At 55.0% G+C, this 16937-nt stretch overlaps 1 protein-coding gene and 1 long non-coding RNA gene across 3 annotated transcripts; one reads left to right on the top strand and one right to left on the bottom strand.

Moving 5' to 3' along the window:
• Positions 1–599: 599 nt before the first annotated feature.
• Positions 600–3262, bottom strand: LOC113622197 (uncharacterized). The gene is made up of 3 exons (XR_003433451.1): positions 2816–3262; positions 1795–2307; positions 600–698 (listed from the first exon to the last, which is right to left on the bottom strand). It is a non-coding gene; the product is annotated as an uncharacterized LOC113622197 (long non-coding RNA).
• On the top strand, positions 2179–16577 carry AGTRAP (angiotensin II receptor associated protein). 2 transcript variants are annotated; one of them, XM_027110174.1, is made up of 5 exons: positions 2179–2313; positions 9884–9918; positions 12226–12331; positions 13170–13344; positions 14856–16577. In XM_027110174.1, the coding sequence occupies exons 1-5, from the start codon at positions 2287–2289 to the stop codon at positions 14957–14959; spliced, it is 447 nt and encodes a 148-aa protein (XP_026965975.1). In that variant the 5' UTR covers positions 2179–2286; the 3' UTR covers positions 14960–16577. The 2 variants fall into 2 exon arrangements, with proteins under 2 accessions (XP_026965975.1, XP_026965976.1); XM_027110175.1 differs by lacking the exon at positions 2179–2313 and adding an exon at positions 3262–3490.
• Positions 16578–16937: the final 360 nt, after the last annotated feature.

Below are 16937 nucleotides of genomic sequence, written 5' to 3'. Positions count from 1 at the left end.
GATCATGGTTTTATTACACACCTGCAGGTCTGGATTAAACATCTCTAGGATCTGGGGTGGATGGGGAACATCTCTTAGAAGGAAATAATATGATAATAATGTGATAATACCCATCAGTTATTGAGGAATTCCTCTTTTCTAGGTACTATGCCGGTAGCAATAATTAATGATAATTAACTAATAAGGAACAACAAAATAGAAGCAAATCCTGATTGAGTGCATACTGTCTGCCAGGCAATGCTCTAAACATTTTTTGTGTATTAGCAAATCCTAACAACCCGTTGAGGAAGATACTATTATTATCCTCATTTTACAGATCAGAAAACGGAAGCATAGAGAGGCAAAGTGACTTACTCAAGTTGAACCAGTAAGTGGACAAGGATAGGACTCAAACTCTTTCTACTCTGGTCCAGCTCGTCCCCTGGGCTCTGAATCCCGAACAATCCTCCCCAGTGTCTGGCCTCTAAAGCTTACCAGCCCTCGGTTACTCTGGCCGATGTTGTGCTGTTCTGCCCCCCGGCTGGATGACTGTGTCTCCAAAAGGGGCATTAAATTAGGCCAGCGGACCCTGCAGCCCTGCAAAAGTTCCCACACTCACCAGAAAAGTCCTTCTTTGTATCTGGAGAGAGTATGTGTCTTGATATGATCTCAGGACCCACCCAGGCAGTTTTTCAAGTTTCCACGTGGTCTCTCCCCTCCTGGAAATAAGAATAAACACTCAGACAGACTCAGGCGGACCCTCTAAATGAAAGCTGGAGTTATCCAAATGAAAGCGTTCTCTGGTTATGGGTGGAGGATGGGCTGGGGAGGAGGATGGAGGGACTCTTTGGAGGGCAACGATCTTTAAGAGAGATGCCAGGTGGGAGAGCCCTTTCTTCCCTCCATCCCTTCCATTCATAGCGGGGGGGGGGGGGGGGGGCAGACAGTGTCTTGATAGAATCTTCTCGAGTCCTCTTCCTTCTGGAGACAAGTGTGACTATAGGTTTTCTGCTGGTCTTCCAGGTGGATTTTTCTGAAGCTTTAAGTATGTTAACTCAAGAAGGCTCCAACCATAGGCCCCTTGTGTACTGATAATAACAATATTTTACGTATATTGCCCACTTACTAAGTGCCAGGCATTTGTTCTGGGCACGTTATGTTCACAAAGACTCTATCTTTTTTTTTTTTTTAATATTTATTGAGTTAGTTATTATTTTGTTTGCACCGGGTCTTAGTTGTGGCACGTGGGATCTTTTTTTAGTTGCGGCATGAGTACTTCTTAGTTGCGGCATGCCTGCGGGATCTGGTTCCCTGACATGGGATCAAACCCCAGCCCCCTGCACTGGGAGCACGGGGTCTTACCCACTGGACCACCAGGGAAGTCCGGACAAAGACTGTATCTTTAACCAAACTGTAGTTAGGCTCCTCTGAGCCCTCTTCTTGACTAGGCCTCAACCCAGCCTTCTGCATCCTGCACAGCCCAGTTTTAGCAAGAATCCTGCTAAGTCAGTTTAGCAAGAATCCCTCCGACCCTTGATATCTGATCACCCTCCATATCTGATCAAGTTCCCCATTCCCCACTTTGAGGTCTGTCTTTGGCCTACCTTTAGCAAGAATCCTGTTAGGTCAGGTTAGCAAGAATCACCCTATCCTTGATGTTTCTTCGTAGTAATACTTTTGCCATCCACTGACCCTTCACTCTGCTGCTTGCCTATAAACCCCCACTTATCCTTGGCGTTCTCCGAGTTGGGCTTGATCTCTCCCTTCCCTATTGTGGAACCCCTGCCCCAGTAGTCTTGAATAAGTTTTCCTTACCATTTTAGCAAGTGTCAGAATCATTTTTTCTTCAACATGAATTAGTTCATTTATCCTCACAAGGATCCTCTGAGGTCCGCAACTGTCTCCACTTTCACCGGAGAAGGAGGGAGGAGAGAGGGTGCCCTCTGGGATGAGACACAGCTGTTGCCGCATCTGCGGTTTGTACCTGGACGTTCTCCCAAGTTCTCCCATCAGCCCACTTGCAGGAACTTCAACTCGGCGAGATATTGTGCCCTTTGCGACGCAAATCTGGATGTTCTCCATTGGTGCCGGCAACTACCTGGGCAGTTGCGGGACTAAGGCGCTAGCAGCCGGACGCCGTCGCCTAGCAACCGGGCAACAGTCACGTGACCCAACCCACGTGCCCATCCCCCCCGGGGGGTTGGAGCCGGGGCCGCGGGCGGGGCGGAGCCGGGCAAGTTTGTTTCCCGAGTTCGTAGACCAGGAGCCCCCGCGGTTGTCGCGCAGGTTCCCTCCAGCTTGGTCGAGATGGAGCTGCCCGCCGTGAACCTGAAGGTGGCAATAGGCGGGGCGGGGCGGGGGTGGCCCAGCCGCTGGGGTTGGCGGGCTGGCGGGCTGGCGGGCGGGCGCGGGGCGGGTCTCCCCGAGCGTGCTGGGCGTTTGCGCTTTTAAAGTAGGAATTTAGAGGTGAGAGGACCGAGCGTTTGGGGAAAGAGGGGTGGTAGGGAGAAAGAGAACGTACAGAGTCCAGCTGAGAAGGAGGTGGGTGGATAGACCGTAGCAAGGAGAGGGATACAGAAGGCCAGCAGGAAAGACCGAGAGGAAACTGGAGGAGGGAAGGGAGGGAAGAGGCCCCCTCTTCCCGGAGTCAGACCGGCCCAGCTGGGAGCGCCGGGCCCCTGAGGCTCGCTTTGGCCTGCGCGCCCAGAATTCCCCTGGGGAAAGAGGAAGGCGCGGGGGGGGGGCCCACCGAGAGCCCGAGGGGGACTTAGAGGCGGCCCACCTCCCCTTCACCGAGAGAGGGGCTAAACCTTTCACCTGCACCCCCGACACCAACCTGGTAGCCTCCTTTGTTGGCAGACGAAGCTGTGATCCCGGACGAGTGGTTTTTCAAAGTTTATAAATTCAACGTCTTTATTTCGTAAGCAGCACAGACACCAATAGAAGTTACTTAAAAGCAGAGAACGCCAACTTTGCGCATTTAGGGAAACACTGGAGCTTCCTGGGGTGTCTTCATTTCCTGAGCCGTGTTCTCAGCTGTCAGGATGCCAGCGGCTGTTCTTTTTTTTCCTCCCCGCCCCACCAGCCCAGTGCTTCTTGGCTCTGTTTGCCACTGAGAGGCTGAAGCCTTTAACTTTGGTCAGGAACGTATGAACCTTGGACCAAACCTGCCATTTTGGGTCTCAGTGCAGTTTCCTTCGAGGCTGTAGTATCCAGGAATGCCCTTTTACTCACGCATGTCAAAGAATTTAGCACCCGTGGTGTCTGGTACTGAAGGAATCTAAGAGATAGATGACTACAGAACAATACATTATCCATATGTGGATTATTAGACAGCGTCTGTGCTGTGACTTCATATGGGAAGACGTCCCTTGATACTTTCCTTAATACTTGCTTCAGTAAACCTCCCCGAAGCTTTCAGTCAACGGCTAGGCGGAGAGATGGCTGGAACAAGGGAATGGACTTGGATTGAAGGTTTAGCTGGGAAGAAATTTACATGAGGGCAACTAAGGTTTGTTGGTGTCGATACTCTGTTCCAGCCTGTGTGGGGTTAATGTTGACCGCCTTTTCTCTAATTAGAGATTTGCCTAAAATAATTGCTAAGAGGGAATGAAATGAGGGACAGAGCCACAGGAATTGAGAGGGGAGAGAGCCCGCATTTGGGGGGCATCTGTGGGGTGCCAGGTTATTTATTTAATCACATCAACCTTCTGAGATTTTGACAGATGAGCAAACTTCAGCTCAGACCAGGTAAGTAACTTGCCAAGGTCCCACAGAGATTTAGTGGCAGAGTCAGGGTTTGAATCCATCAGGGTCAGACTTCAAAGCTGTGTCCTTTCCTGGCCACCAATTAGTTAGGACTGACTTCTGCCTTGACATTTTCTGTCCACGGGGAGGGCTTAGTCTGTTTGGGGCTTTTTTTGGAGCAACTTCATGGGTGGGACAGGCCACACACGACCCCAGGTGTGAGCTGTGCTGGCTTTGGGTGCCCGGAATGAAATGTCTGGTCCTTCCCTTGACTTGGGAAATAAAACATCATATCTCAGAGGGTCTTAACTGATACCAATCAGAGACAACTAAGTGCTGGGAGGGCCTGAGCAGCTAGGGTTGCTAGGTAACATACAGGACATCCAGTTGAATTTGAATTTCATATCAACAATAAATAATTTTTTAGTATAAGTATATCCCAGGCAATGTTTGGGACATTCTAGCAAATTATTCATTATCTGAAATTGAAAACTAACCGGGTGCTCTGTGTTTTTGCTGTTAAACCTGGCCACCCTGTGGAGAGAGCTGTTGGTGCTTGTTCACCGCCGTCTGAGTGGGGTGTTCTGAGACCAGAGCCCCTTGGGAGCTGGGGCAATGCACCCCTGTGGCCCTGCACTACCCCCTCCCTTATTTCACACATTCCTTGGGCATTGGCTCAATGCCTGCTTGTGCCCAGCCCAGCTGGAGTGGGCAGTGGTGCCAGGTGAGCAGAAGCAAGTGCCCCAGGCCCTCTGGGCAGTCGCTAACCCAGCCCCACCCGTGAGGCAAGTCCTGAGCTGGAGGAATGTCACTGTGACAAGTTTCGAAGGCACTAGGCTTGGGTTCGTGAGGTCTTGGGAGAAAGGCCCTTTGGAGGAGGGTGCAGGGGGCAGTGTAGCATGAGGGTTAAGAACTCTGGAAGCTGACCGTATAGTAGTAACGAGGATGGCCACGTCTGGGGGGCTGACTACCTGGCAGGCATTGCACTGGATGTTTCGCACCTCCCTCCACCTCTCTGTAGCCACACAACACCCCTGTGAAACATTATAGTCCCCCTTTATAGAAGAGCAAGCAGCAGTTCTGAGAGCTCAGGTGACCGGCCCAAGGTCACACAGCTCTAAGTCACAGAGCTGGGGTCCAGTCCACATACTTGGCTGCAATACCCACACCATTAACCACGGCCCACCTCTGCCTCTGCTCTCCAGCAGCCCTGAGTGCTGTCCCCTAGCCTCAGCCCTTGGGGGTCCTCGGGGATCTTGCTGCCTCATGCAACAGGCCACCGAGTGTTTGCACAGGACCAGGAAAATATATTCTGGGTGTTTTTGTTTTTGTTTGTTTATGGTTTTTTTTGGTCGTGCCGTGCGGTTTGTGGGATCTTAGTTCCCTTACCAGGGATTGAACCCGCGCCCTCGGCAGTGAAAGTGCAGAGTCCTAACCACTGGACCGCCAGGGAATTCCCTCCATACAGATTAATATAGAGAATATATTTTTCCTGGGAATTCCCTGGCAGTCCAGTGGTTAGGACCCAGTGCTTTCACTGCCCAGGGCACAGGTTCAATCCTGCAAGCTGAAAAAATACAAAACTGTACGGTGACCTCAGGTCTGTCTACCACCCGTCTGGGAAGTCCCACCCCCACCCCCGTGGGCCCTCTAGTGGCAAACGAAGGGTCTAAGTCCTGGTCCGCAGGACCCTGCGGTTTCCCCCTTAGCCTTCTCTTCTCAAGGTCAAACCTCCTCATTTCCATCCACCCTTCCCTTGCTCTTCCAGCACAGTGGATAGAGCACAGGCTTTGGGGCCAGAGAGATTTCTGTCCAAAGCCAGACTCTGCTGCTTACTAGCTGTGTGACCTGGAGCAGATTTCTAAACCTCTCTGAGTATCAGTTTCCTCACCATAAAAAGAGCATAAAATTAGACCCTACCTTCTAGGGTGATAAGGGGAGGATCTAGTGGTCCTGGAGGTGGTGTAGCATCACTTTTTTTTTTTTTTTTTTGCGTTACGCGGGCCTCTCACTGTTGCGGCCTCTCCCGTTGCGGAGCACAGGCTCCGGACGCGCAGGCTCAGCGGCCATGGCTCACGGGCCCAGCCGCTCCACGGCATGTGGGATCTTCCCGGACCAGGGCACGAACCCGTGTCCCCTGCATCGGCAGGTGGACTCTCAACCACTGCGCCACCAGGGAAGCCCCTTCATCACATTTTTATTAGCAGGAAAACTCAGACCAGATAGACCTGAGATTAGCATCTGGGCTCTCTTGTTTATAAGCATTACCGTTTGGGCCAATTTACTTAATCTCTCACAGCTTCAGTTTCTTCATAAGTAAAACAGGATTAAAACTCTACGCCAGACGGTTATAAGGATGACATGGGCCGAGTGTTCAGGGTAGTGTAGACACGTGACAGGCAGATCTTCCTCAGTAGCAGGGATTGATGTGGTTGACACTGTTTCTGGATGTCTGTTCCATAACAGTACTTACGGTTAGTAAGTAGGTACATCCAGTGACCGTCAGATGCCTGTCTCTGCGGTGGAAAGGTCGGGACAGCCCCCCTGGGCCGAGTCTATAGGAAGAGTCCAGGAGCTCAAGTCTGTTTCCTCTTGCCCAGTCAGAACGGTCAGGCTGCCCAGGCACATTCTCAGGCCCCTCCCTCCCTCATTCTCTATGGCAGTACCTGGGTATCCCCAGTATCCCCTTGGTTACCAGAAACCTCCCCCAGAGTCAGCAGACAGTTCTTTTGTGCTGAGATGAGGGCTGTCAGGAAGGGCAGAGCCAGCTTGGCTGGGTTTCTTTTTCTTTTCTTTATTTTTATTGGCATATAGTTGATTTACAGTGTTGCGTTAGTTTCAGGTGTACAGCAAAGTGGATCAGTTATACATACACATATAGCCACCCTTTTTTAGAATCTTGGCTGGGTTTCTTGTTGGAGTTTTCCTGCACATTAGACCCCTCTGGGCCTGGGTGGGTGCGCCCGCCCATTACAAAGGTGGGAAAACTGAGGCAGAGGAGGCTTCGTCTTTGTGGGTTTCTTTTCCCAGGGCTGAAGAGAAGTGATCCACTAATGCTATGTTTCCTAAATATTTAGAAGACAAAAGTGATGTCGCACCGAGGGGATGTGTGTCTGCTAAAGGTCTGCAGGATTTCCAGATTATACTCTGTTCTGCCCAAAAGAGAGGGCCTAGTTTTGGACCTTAGCAGGTGCTCACTCCATAGTACAAGCTTTTCTGGCTCCAGGAAAAACTTTATCCCACAGGTTAAACAGAATGGTTTCCCCACAGGCTTCCCTGGGTCTCAGCCTTTCCTCTTACCACGGTAAAGCTGGGCTCTGCAGGCCAAGAGCACCCCTTTATTAAAGACCTGCAGTGTGCACAGTCTAGAGGTGGGAACCAGAGCCCTTGGAAATGAAGGCCGTTTCTGAAATAGAAGTCAAGGGAGGGCTGGATTTGGTGTTGATTTTCCGGAGTGGCGACGTGAGCTGCCTCCCCTGTGGCTCCTTCCTTGGTGTCTTGTCTTAGTTAAAAACCCGACACCAGGACCACCGTGGCTGGCCGCGTGTCATGGCCTCTGACAGGTCCCTTCCCCTCTGCGGGCAGGGTTTCCTATTAGACAGAGGGGGACAGTGTTTTGCTCTTAAGATAAAGATCAGGATTTCGCCCCACACCCTCCAGGCCCAGCCCTGCCCCACCCCCAGCTTCCTGTCCCTCCTCTCCACTCTCCTCTTCCACTCCAGCCACACTGGCTTCTTTTCCGTTTCCAGAATGTTCCATGCTCCCTTCTGCCACAGAGCCTTTGCAGGTGCTGTCCCTTCTGCTTGAAATGCTCTTCTTTCCCCTCTGCCCCTGGTTAACCCCTGCTCACCCCCTTCGTCCCTCAGAGAAGCCTCCTAAGCGCCTCTCCCTTGACGCAGGGTGAGGTTCCTTCTCCTTTGCTGTAACTTCCTTCACAGCAGGCTGTCTCATTGGAAATCCACACTCCTAAGGTGATGGCCTAGTTCACAGTTTCCCGCCCACCCTAGGTGTCAGGTCTGGGAGGGCAGCCCAGTGTTGTATCTGCCTCGCTCGCCTTTGAATCCCCAGGGTGGAGGCCAAGCAGGTGCCAGCGATGCCGGCTTAAACTGTACGTGTTTCAGAAACTTAGCGCTGTGTGATCCCTCCCCTTCAGCCCCTGGGAAGAGAAACCCTCAGAAGATTAGGCCTCCTCTGCCTCAGTTTCCCCGTCTTTGTAACGGGAGGGCACATCTGCCCAGGCCCTGGGTCGGACAACACCTGGCTAAGTCAGGTTTGAAACGTGGCTCTGCTGTGTGACCTGGGGCAAGTTACTTACCTCTGAGCCTCAGTTTTCTCAACTGTAAAATGGGGAAAATTGTACCTCAGAGGATTGTAAGGATGAAATGCGTTCCTATGCACAAAAATCTCAGAATGCTGCCTGACGCGTGGGAGGCACTCGGTCATAAAAGAGGGAAGGTGATGGCAAAGATTCCTTCCAGAGCTAGCCTGCTGTCATGTAGACTCAACTTTTTCGGAGTCTCAAGACCTGTGTAAGGCCAGGTGCATTGGTCCTTACAGAATTGATCTAGTCCTCTGTAGCCGGAAGAGGGATTCTTCGGGCGCTGTGGACCGTACTCTGGGCTTTGTTCACTTCACTGAGCACTGGGGGTGAAGGTGGGGTATCCCGGGCGTCTGCCCCGGATGTCACCTGCCCCCCATGTGGAAAACGTCTGCGTCTGTCTCAAGCAAGCCCAAATAGCTCTTCTCCGCTGAAGGCCGTGCCTCCGGCGTGAAGGCGAGGAGCCCTGGTTCTGGAGTCATACTTACAGTTTCATTTGAGTCTTGCCATCAGTGGAATCACGATCAACTTAATTTACCTCTGAGCCTAGTTTCCTTGACTGTAAAATGGGAATGATTCTAGTATCTGCTCCAGAGGCTGTTGTGAGGCCCAGAGAAGGTCACGTGGGGCGCTGGGCCCAGGACCTGGAATGTGCCATAAATAGTAACCCTTCTAGAAACGCAGCCAGAGCCCCTTGCACCAGACCAGAAACCACTGCACCAGACCAGAAACCACTGCAATCTTGGCCGTGCGCCCTTGCTCTCTGGGCCCAGCATGCCGTCCCCGCCCCCGGCTCTTGGCTTCCCCTTCCCAACTTGACTGCTCAGTGCCGGGAGCAAACCCCCTCAAGGGCCCCCACCGACCACCAGGCCCCACTGAAGCTCCCGACTTGGGGCTCTTGGCCTCCCGCAGCCTCAGCGCCCCCCACTCCTCGGGGATCTGGGTCCCGCGTCCCTGCCTGTGCTGCCGGGTGTCCACTTTGGGACGCCCCGCTCTCCCTCTCCTTTGCCTGGCTGGTCCCTGCGTCCCCTTTAGCACCAGCTCCGAGTTCCCTGCTTCTTTGGAAGCTCTAGCTGGTAGCTGCCCTGTCCTCCCTGTAGCATCTGTTCCTTCCTTCTTTACTTGCTTTGCAATCAGGGCCCTTTGGATTACCAGGAATAGAGACCAGCTCCAGTAAAGAGGGCTGTCTTTGAAGGACATATGGGGCAACAAAAAGGGTGGGACAGCGCAGAACTCTAGAAAAAGGCCAGGGGGATTTCTTTTCTTAACAAATCATAGCGTGTTACCTTCCTGCAGAAAAGCCCTCAGTGCACTTGGGCTGAAATCCATGCTCCTTGCGGAGGCCCTCAAGGCCCACCTCTCCCCTCTGGTCTTCTGCCACTGGGCTGCTCTCCCATTCCCTGGACGCACCCGGCATCCCCCCGTCCCCACACGGCACCCCAGCTCCAGTGTCCTAAGAAATCAGCCTCATTTGAGTTCCCCCCCACCCCAGTTTCCCATTGAGGCTCCTCTGATTCCAGAGCAGATTCCCAGGTTCCCCAAAGGAGCCTCCCGCCTTTGGAAGCAGGAAGGCCTGTAGGTGTCAGCTGCCCCGAGGGAGTGGGGAGGGCGACGTGGCAGCGTCGCCTGGCCTGTGCTCTTCCTCCTTCTCTACCTTCTCTTCTGTCACTGTTGGTGGTGTTTCATTTCAACAGACACTGCTGAAGCCCTCTTAGGGGCTAGGCGGGGGCTTCCGGTGTTTTCTGGCTCCATAAGCTTTCTTTCCCACCCCCCTGCCGCCATGGTGGTCACATTCACAGACCTCCTCTCCACCCACTCCCTCTTCTTTGTGTGTCACAGGCGATCCTCCTGGTTCACTGGCTGCTGGCGATCTGGTGAGTGACTCTCTTGAGTGTCCTGTTCTGTGTCCACCTGTCTCCCAGGATCTGGGTCCACGTGTCTCCTTGGGGTCTTGTCCATGTGTGTCCTGGGTCTGCATCCATGTGTCTCACGGGCCTTGTCCACGTCTCCCAGCCCGTTCCAAGACTGAATAGCACCTTGTCAGGAACATCACCAGCAAGCTCCCCATGTTCCAAGGATGTCAGAGGGGCAGGCAGTACCCAGAGGCCTTTGCCATCACTGCCCTAGGAGCTTTGAGCCCTCATCCTCAGGGAGGCAACAGCCCAGGGCAGTACCAACCGCTCAACCTTCCTCCAGACACTGCCCGAGCCCTTTGGGCTTGTCACCCCTCTAGTTCTTCCCCGAGGCCTTCACATCTGGGGGGTCTGAGGTGCTGAAGCCTGGGGGCCGGTCTCTTATACAGTGCTGGGGTGGATGTCAGGTAGAGCTCTGTGTGTCTGTGACCTTGGGTGAGTCACTTAAACCCCCTAAGTCATTTTCTCACCTATAAAGTGAGAGCATTACTGACCCTCCCACTTGTCCTGTAAGGTCATCGGAAGGTGAAAGCGTAACTTCTGAAACTGTAAAACTGCTAACCTCCATTGAGGGTGTCCAGAGGCCAGCTGCCAGGCTGGGCGCCTTCTGGGGGTTAGCTCAGCGGCTCAGCAAGTAGACGCCTGACACAGGGGTGAGGTCACTTGCTCAGGGGTGGACCCTCACTCTCACTTCACACCCCCTGCCCAGAGACGGCAGGCTCAGGATTCAGACTGACCCTGTTCAGGTCCTGGCTCTGCTATATTCCAGCCAGGTCACCTTGACCAAGTGACTCCACTTCTTGGGACCTTGGTTTCCATCTGTAAAATGGGTACAAGGAAGCACGCCACTCAGGAGCTGTGAGAGAGAAGCATGGCAATGCTCTGCTCACCGGACACTGCCCAGGCCTGCCCAAGGGAGGCCTGAGGACTCAGGATTGATTTTCATCATGACCGTCTGCTTTAGCTGCTGAGTTTCTGGGGAGATTTGTCTGCCAAACCGAGACTGGAGACCATTGAGCTCACGTGTGCGTTTTGCAGCTGTGGAAGTGCAGTGCACACGTTAACGGGTGTGAATAATGGGAACAGTGATAATCATGGTTAATGACCTCGAGGAGCAGAGTCAAAATCCAGATTTCTCAGTCACGCTCCCCAAGATTGAGCTGGTGAGGCCTGCTTTCCAGAACCAAAAAATGAGATTACTTATTCTGAGTAAGCCTCGTTGTGCCCTACGCTTAAGTGCTTTGCACATGTTTTCTGTATGGTACACTTCAGGGAACGCCACTTAAATTTGTGAGGCACCCCACTGCGTGCTGGGGCCATCCAAGCTGAGCGAATACGGTGGATAAGAGTGCAGCCTCTTGAGCCAGACTGCCTGGGTTTAAATCCCAGCTCTGCCACTTAGCAGCTGTGTGACCTTCAGCAAGTTACTTGACCTCTCTGTGCCTCTCTCTCCTCATCTGTAAAATGAGGATAGCAATAGTGCCTCCTTACTGGGGTTGTTAAGACAAATGCACATAAATGAGCGAATTTAAAGCACTTATAACTGTGCCAGGTACTAGTAAGGGCTCTGGGTTAACTATTATTTTCTTTGAGTTGACAAACAAACAGTTGAGTTAGTAGCAATACCTTACAAAATAAAAGAGGGTGGGCATTGTGTTAGAAAGCGGTGAGGTGGTACTTGAAATGGGGCAGTCAGAGAAGGAGTCTCGGAGTTAACAGTTGAGGTGAGGCTAAAATGACAAAAAGGGACCGAGTGTTCAGGGTAGAGGTGACAGCAAGGCAATGAATGGGAGATATAGGCTGGGCTGTGTCACCAGATCCCACAGGGCCCCATAGGCCATGGTCAAGAATCTGAATTTTATTCCAAGAGAACTGTTGGAGAACTTTTAGCAGAGTGACGTCCCCTGATTTACCTAACTGGTTGCTGTTTATGAATGGCCAGGAGGGGGCAGGAGTGGAAGTACGGAGACCAGTGGGGAGAGGCTAGTAGGAGAGGATGGTGGTTTGGACCTGGAGGGACGTGGCCAGATTCCGGATCCGTTTGGGAGGCAGAGCGGTGGCATTTGCCTCCGCGGAGGCAGAGCGGAGGCAGAGTGCTGACATTTCTGGAGCACGGGGGCGTGGGGGGAAGGAACAAGGCCATGGACTGTGGCCTCTGCTCGTAGGGGCCCTGAGACCTGAGAGCCTTAGGAGGTGACCTGTGGGAGGGGTGGGCACCTGTGCGGTGGCCACCTCCTGACTTGACTCAGATGCCTCCTTCTCCCGCAGGGGCTGCATCGTGTTCCCGGGCGCCTACGCGTGGTCCAACTTCACCATCCTGGCTTTGGGCGTGTGGGCCGTCGCGCAGCGGGACTCCATCGACGCCATAAGTATGGTGAGCTGGGGGAGAACTGGCTTGAGGGTGATCGTGAGCCCGGCTCCGTCTTCCCCTTCACTCGTCCAATCTCCTCTCCCTTCTTTTTTCCCCATTTTCCACTTTCTGCTAAGTAAGCCCACCCAGGCTACCAGCCCACGTGCACCTTCACTAGTCTGGCCTGCTTCCTGCCTGCCTGGCTCAGCGAGCCCGGAGTCTGCTCATTTTTTCCCCAAGAGGAGCATGGCGTGGGCTCCCACCGGTGTCCCAGACTGGCCCTTCCCCGAGGGCAGTGGAGCACACGCCAGTAACCCACCTCTAGGGCCCTCCTAATAGGGAGGGATGTGGCCGGGAGGCCTGTGAAGAGGGAACTCCACCACTTGTGAGGTCAGAGTGGACACCGTCTGGCTGAACTGTCCCACGGGGGAGCTTCCTGACACCCGTTCAGACCCAGATGGCTGGGAGCACCCGCACCGGCCTCTTGGGATGGCTGAGAAGGGATTTCTCTGGTGGTGAAGATGGGGCAAGTGAATTCTGAGGGACCTTCCATCTCAGAGGCTCTGGACCCAAGTCTTGTACCTCGTCGTGGCCTCAGGATGAGAGGAGGTGGGGGAAGGTGCTCTGGCCCCACACCACTGCTCGCGGCCTCACAGCCCTCATCGGGCATCTCATCCACAGAGTCCTGCCTGCTGGCTTGATCTGTTGTCCAGCAAACCCCAAGGACACAGTAGGGCACAAGTGGAGCTTCCGGCCTGGTGTATATGGTGGGAGAGTGAGGGGGTGGGATGGGGGGCAGCGGGCTCGTAAACCCGGATGACACGTGGTCGCCCCTGGGCCCTGCGCCCGGCCTGTTTTGCAGTTTCTGGGTGGCTTGGTGGTCACCATCTTCCTGGACATCATCCACATCAGCATCTTCTACCCAAGGGCCAGCCTCTCGGACACAGAGCGCTTCAGCGCTGGCATGGCCATCGTCAGCGCGCTCCTCAAGCCGGTCTCCTGCTGCTTCGTCTACCAAATGCACCGGGAGCGCGGGGGTGAGCACCTCCTCCACACTGGTGAGGCCAGCGCCTCCCGCCAGCTCCCCGACTCCCCTCTCGCTGGCCCAGGTGCTGGCACGCTGCCATCTCCCCACCTCTCCCTGGTCTCCACCTTGCCCGCCCCCCAGCCCCGGCCCCAGGGAGCCAACCTTGCCCCCTGAGAGAAGGGCTCGAGGTGCAGGGTGGGGCTTGGCGTGGGCTCTGGGAGCCAGGCTGGACCGTGTGCAAGTTTCTGGTCTCTGCTGCAGGAGCCCAGGGATCCCCCTGGCCGCCCCCACCTGTTATGACCTTTCCCTGGCACCAGGCTACAGTGCCAGGTTCCCCTGTCAGCTCAGACATGGGTGCAGCTTTGGGCGTGATCCAGTGCCCCAGGCAGTTCTGGGCAGTCTGTGGCCCGAGGCTTGTAGGCACCTGCAGGGCCAGCTTCCCCTCTCAGCTCCCTCCAGCCCCATTGCTGGAACCCCCGTCTCCTGCCACATACGGGGTCTGGGTGGCCAAGGGAGGGGTGGTGCTGTGGCCTAGGCCGTGGGGGCCCTGGCCAAAGCCAGCCCTGAACTGCAGGTGCTTTCCCTTAGCCCAGACCCGCTGCCCGCTCCCACGGCCTCTCTGAGCTGTACCCCTTCTCGTGGTGGCCCTTCCCCTGCCCTCTCTGATGCACATTCTCACCTCCTTTCTCTCTCTCTGAGAGAAGTGGAGAGAGGTGTGGTCTTCCACCTTTCACTTCTGAGAAGAGAGGCCCGGAGTGGCCCGTGACCCGCTGGGAGAGCTGCTGGGCTAAGGGCAGGAATGGCCTGGGACCGCCCACCCTGGGCAACCTCAGCACTGCCCAGGCCTGCCCGGGGGCGGGGAGGAGCCAGTGACGTTCCTCCATTAGACAGATGAGGAAACTGAGGCCCAGGGCCCTTGGGGCCCATTCAGGAGCGCAGGACAGTTGTGCAGAGTGCAGATGGGAGTGAGGGGTGTGGCACTGAGAGCCCTACCGCCTGCCTTGCACCCTCTGGGCTCTGCAACTGTGCCAGCTCTGGGGCCTTCTGGAAACAGTCACGCTGTATCCGCTCTGTCTGGGAGAGGAGCCGGAGAGGAGCCCGTGGGCCCAGGGCTGGGCGTCCCTTGGCCAGATTCCTGAGCACGTGCTGCTCAGAGAACCACTGAGGCATAATGGCTACGAGCCCTGTCCTTGGGGTCGTGCTGCTTAGGTCTGAACCCTGGTGTCCTCTGCTTCAAGCTTTATCATCTCAGGCGAGTCAGTTCATCTCTGTGACCCTCAGTTTCCTCATCTGTAAAGTGGGGACAATAAAAAACCTCTGTAGGGTTACAGGAGGATTGAATAAATAATATATGCTAAAGGCTTGATGCCTGGGGCTGCTGCCACTGTCACTCCTGGGTGCTGGGATGCCCAGCTCTGGCCTTTCTGGTCGAGGGGTAGGGGGATGTTGGTTTGGCCTTGTGGAATGTCCTAAGTCCTCACCCTTCATTTTTTCTTTCCCCCCATCTCCCCCGCCCCCTAGCTTTCCTTGGACCCTCACAGGATCACAGTGCCTACCAGACGATTGACTCTCCAGAAGCCCCTGCCGACCTGGAGAGCAGGGCTCACGTCCCCCAAGGATACTGAAGCCAGCCCTGCTGCACCTGGCCCCAGCCTAGGGGCCAGTTTGACAAACTGTGGGGAGGGGTGGGAGGAGGCTGCATCACCTTCTTGGTGCCTTGGATGTCATCCTCGGGGCGCTCCTGTCCCCCCACCTTTCTCAGAACTAATGTGGGATGTGCCTTCCGGTTCCCCATCTCAGGGGTTGCCTGAATCAAGTGCCCTGAGAGGCCAGGAGCCCCTGTGCACACCTGTCCCAAACTCCTCGAGGCCTCTCCTCCCTCCCAGGCATCCCACTGGTGCCAGGCTGGGAACTGTGGTCGCTTTTGTCACCTCCACCCTTAGCTGCTCCGTGCAGGCCCTGGGTCGAGCCGTGCCTGAGCCTGGCGGGGTCAGGCCTCTAAGAGCCAGTGATGCCCCTACCCCACGCCTCTCCCGAAGTTGGCCAAGCCCTCCCGCAGGAGCTCTGAGAGCTTCTGATCACACTAAGCCCCAGGAGTGCAGGGGTGAGGACCCACGGCTTCTCACTGCCTAGTCACTTGGGGCCCAGGACCCCATCACTGGAGGCTGGTGGTGTCTGCAGCCTCAGAGGTCCGCCACAGCCTCCAGCTGCCCTTCTCAGAGCCATGGCATTAAAGTTCAGGGAATCCTCTAGCTGAGTGTGTTTTGAGCCACGTTTAATCTCCCGTCAGGGCTGGAGCCTGGACTTGCCATTCCTGGGAAGATTCCGGCGAATCCCCAGGGCACCAGGCCTTAGGTGCCCATTCTCTTGTGGCAGGAGGAAGCAGGGGCTCACGACCAGCTGGGTCTGCTCTGTGCTCAGCTCCAGCACAGCCGAGGTCCCAGCAGAGGAGGGCACTGTTCATTGCGGCAAATGGGTGTCCGTTTCTCGGAATTCAGATGGCTCAGGTATTGGTTTGAATCCTGCCCTGCCCCTGACTGTGTGCCCCTCAGACCCCTGTGTCTGCTGGAGGAGGGCTAATGCCTGCCCAGAGAGTGATGGTGCAGCTGAAATGCACGGTGCCTGGCCCTCGGGAGGGCTCCCTGCGTGACGGCAAGGTTGTCGGCGGGGCTGTTCCTTGAGCCCATGATGATGTTGGGTGAGTGGGCCAGGGGCGGTCTGCTCCTGGCAGACCCTGTGTCTTGGCCTCAGAGCAGACGGGGACACCTGTCCAGAAGCTTCAAGGATCCTATGGCCAGGGCCCTACCCCACTCCCACTGGGATGGCACTGACCACCGGACCCCAGGTACCTGGGCTCTTTCAGGCCATCCTGGCTCGTCCCCGGCACAAAGAGGTCAAGGCCTGGTGCACAGTCCCCTCCCCCCATTCTTCTATATCCGTCCATCCAAAGAAGCTGAGTGCCTGCCACATGCTGGAGCTACAGGGGTGAACTCAGGTCCTGCTCTCGGGGGGGAACAGGCATTAGGAGTCCTCTGTCAGGTGGCGAGAGCCCTGGAAGAAGGAACATGGGCCTCCGGGGAAGGGGCTTGTGCTCTGGGGCCAAGGGATGCTGGGTGGCTGAAGCTGTGGAAAACCGGGAACAGCCTCATAGTCAGACGGGGGCGGACAGATAAGCCGTGGTCCATTCATTCTAAGGAATGCTGTTAGCAGTTCAAATGAATAAACCAGGCCTATTTCTATCAATGTTGGTTCCCCCCGAACGTTGGTTGCAGAATGGCACACGTGATGTGAGAGCGTTAGTGTGAATTTTAAAACCTCTCAGCAATACCCTGTATTGTTTGTGGTGTACATGTGGTAAGACGTAAAAGCATCAGGTAGAAGGACCCGTGTCAAGTGCATGGTTGTGGCCTTGGGTGGGGGAGAGGAGGTTAACACTCAAGTTCCAGTTCTCTTGCTTGTACTGGTTCCTGGCACGTGGGAGGCTTGCAGCATATATACTCCTGCATCTGGATCCTGAGCGTGTCAGATTTCTCAAGGAAGGAAGAGGTGGGGTGGGGGGGTACAGATAGGAGAGGCTGTGTCAAACAGAGGGGGAGTATATTC

Source organism: Aethalodelphis obliquidens, unplaced genomic scaffold (genome assembly GCF_003676395.1).
Source record: "Aethalodelphis obliquidens isolate GAN/ISIS:26980383/991018 unplaced genomic scaffold, ASM367639v1 scaffold9, whole genome shotgun sequence".
Lineage (NCBI taxonomy): Eukaryota > Metazoa > Chordata > Mammalia > Artiodactyla > Delphinidae > Aethalodelphis > Aethalodelphis obliquidens.
This window is presented reverse-complemented; position numbering and strand designations above follow the sequence as displayed.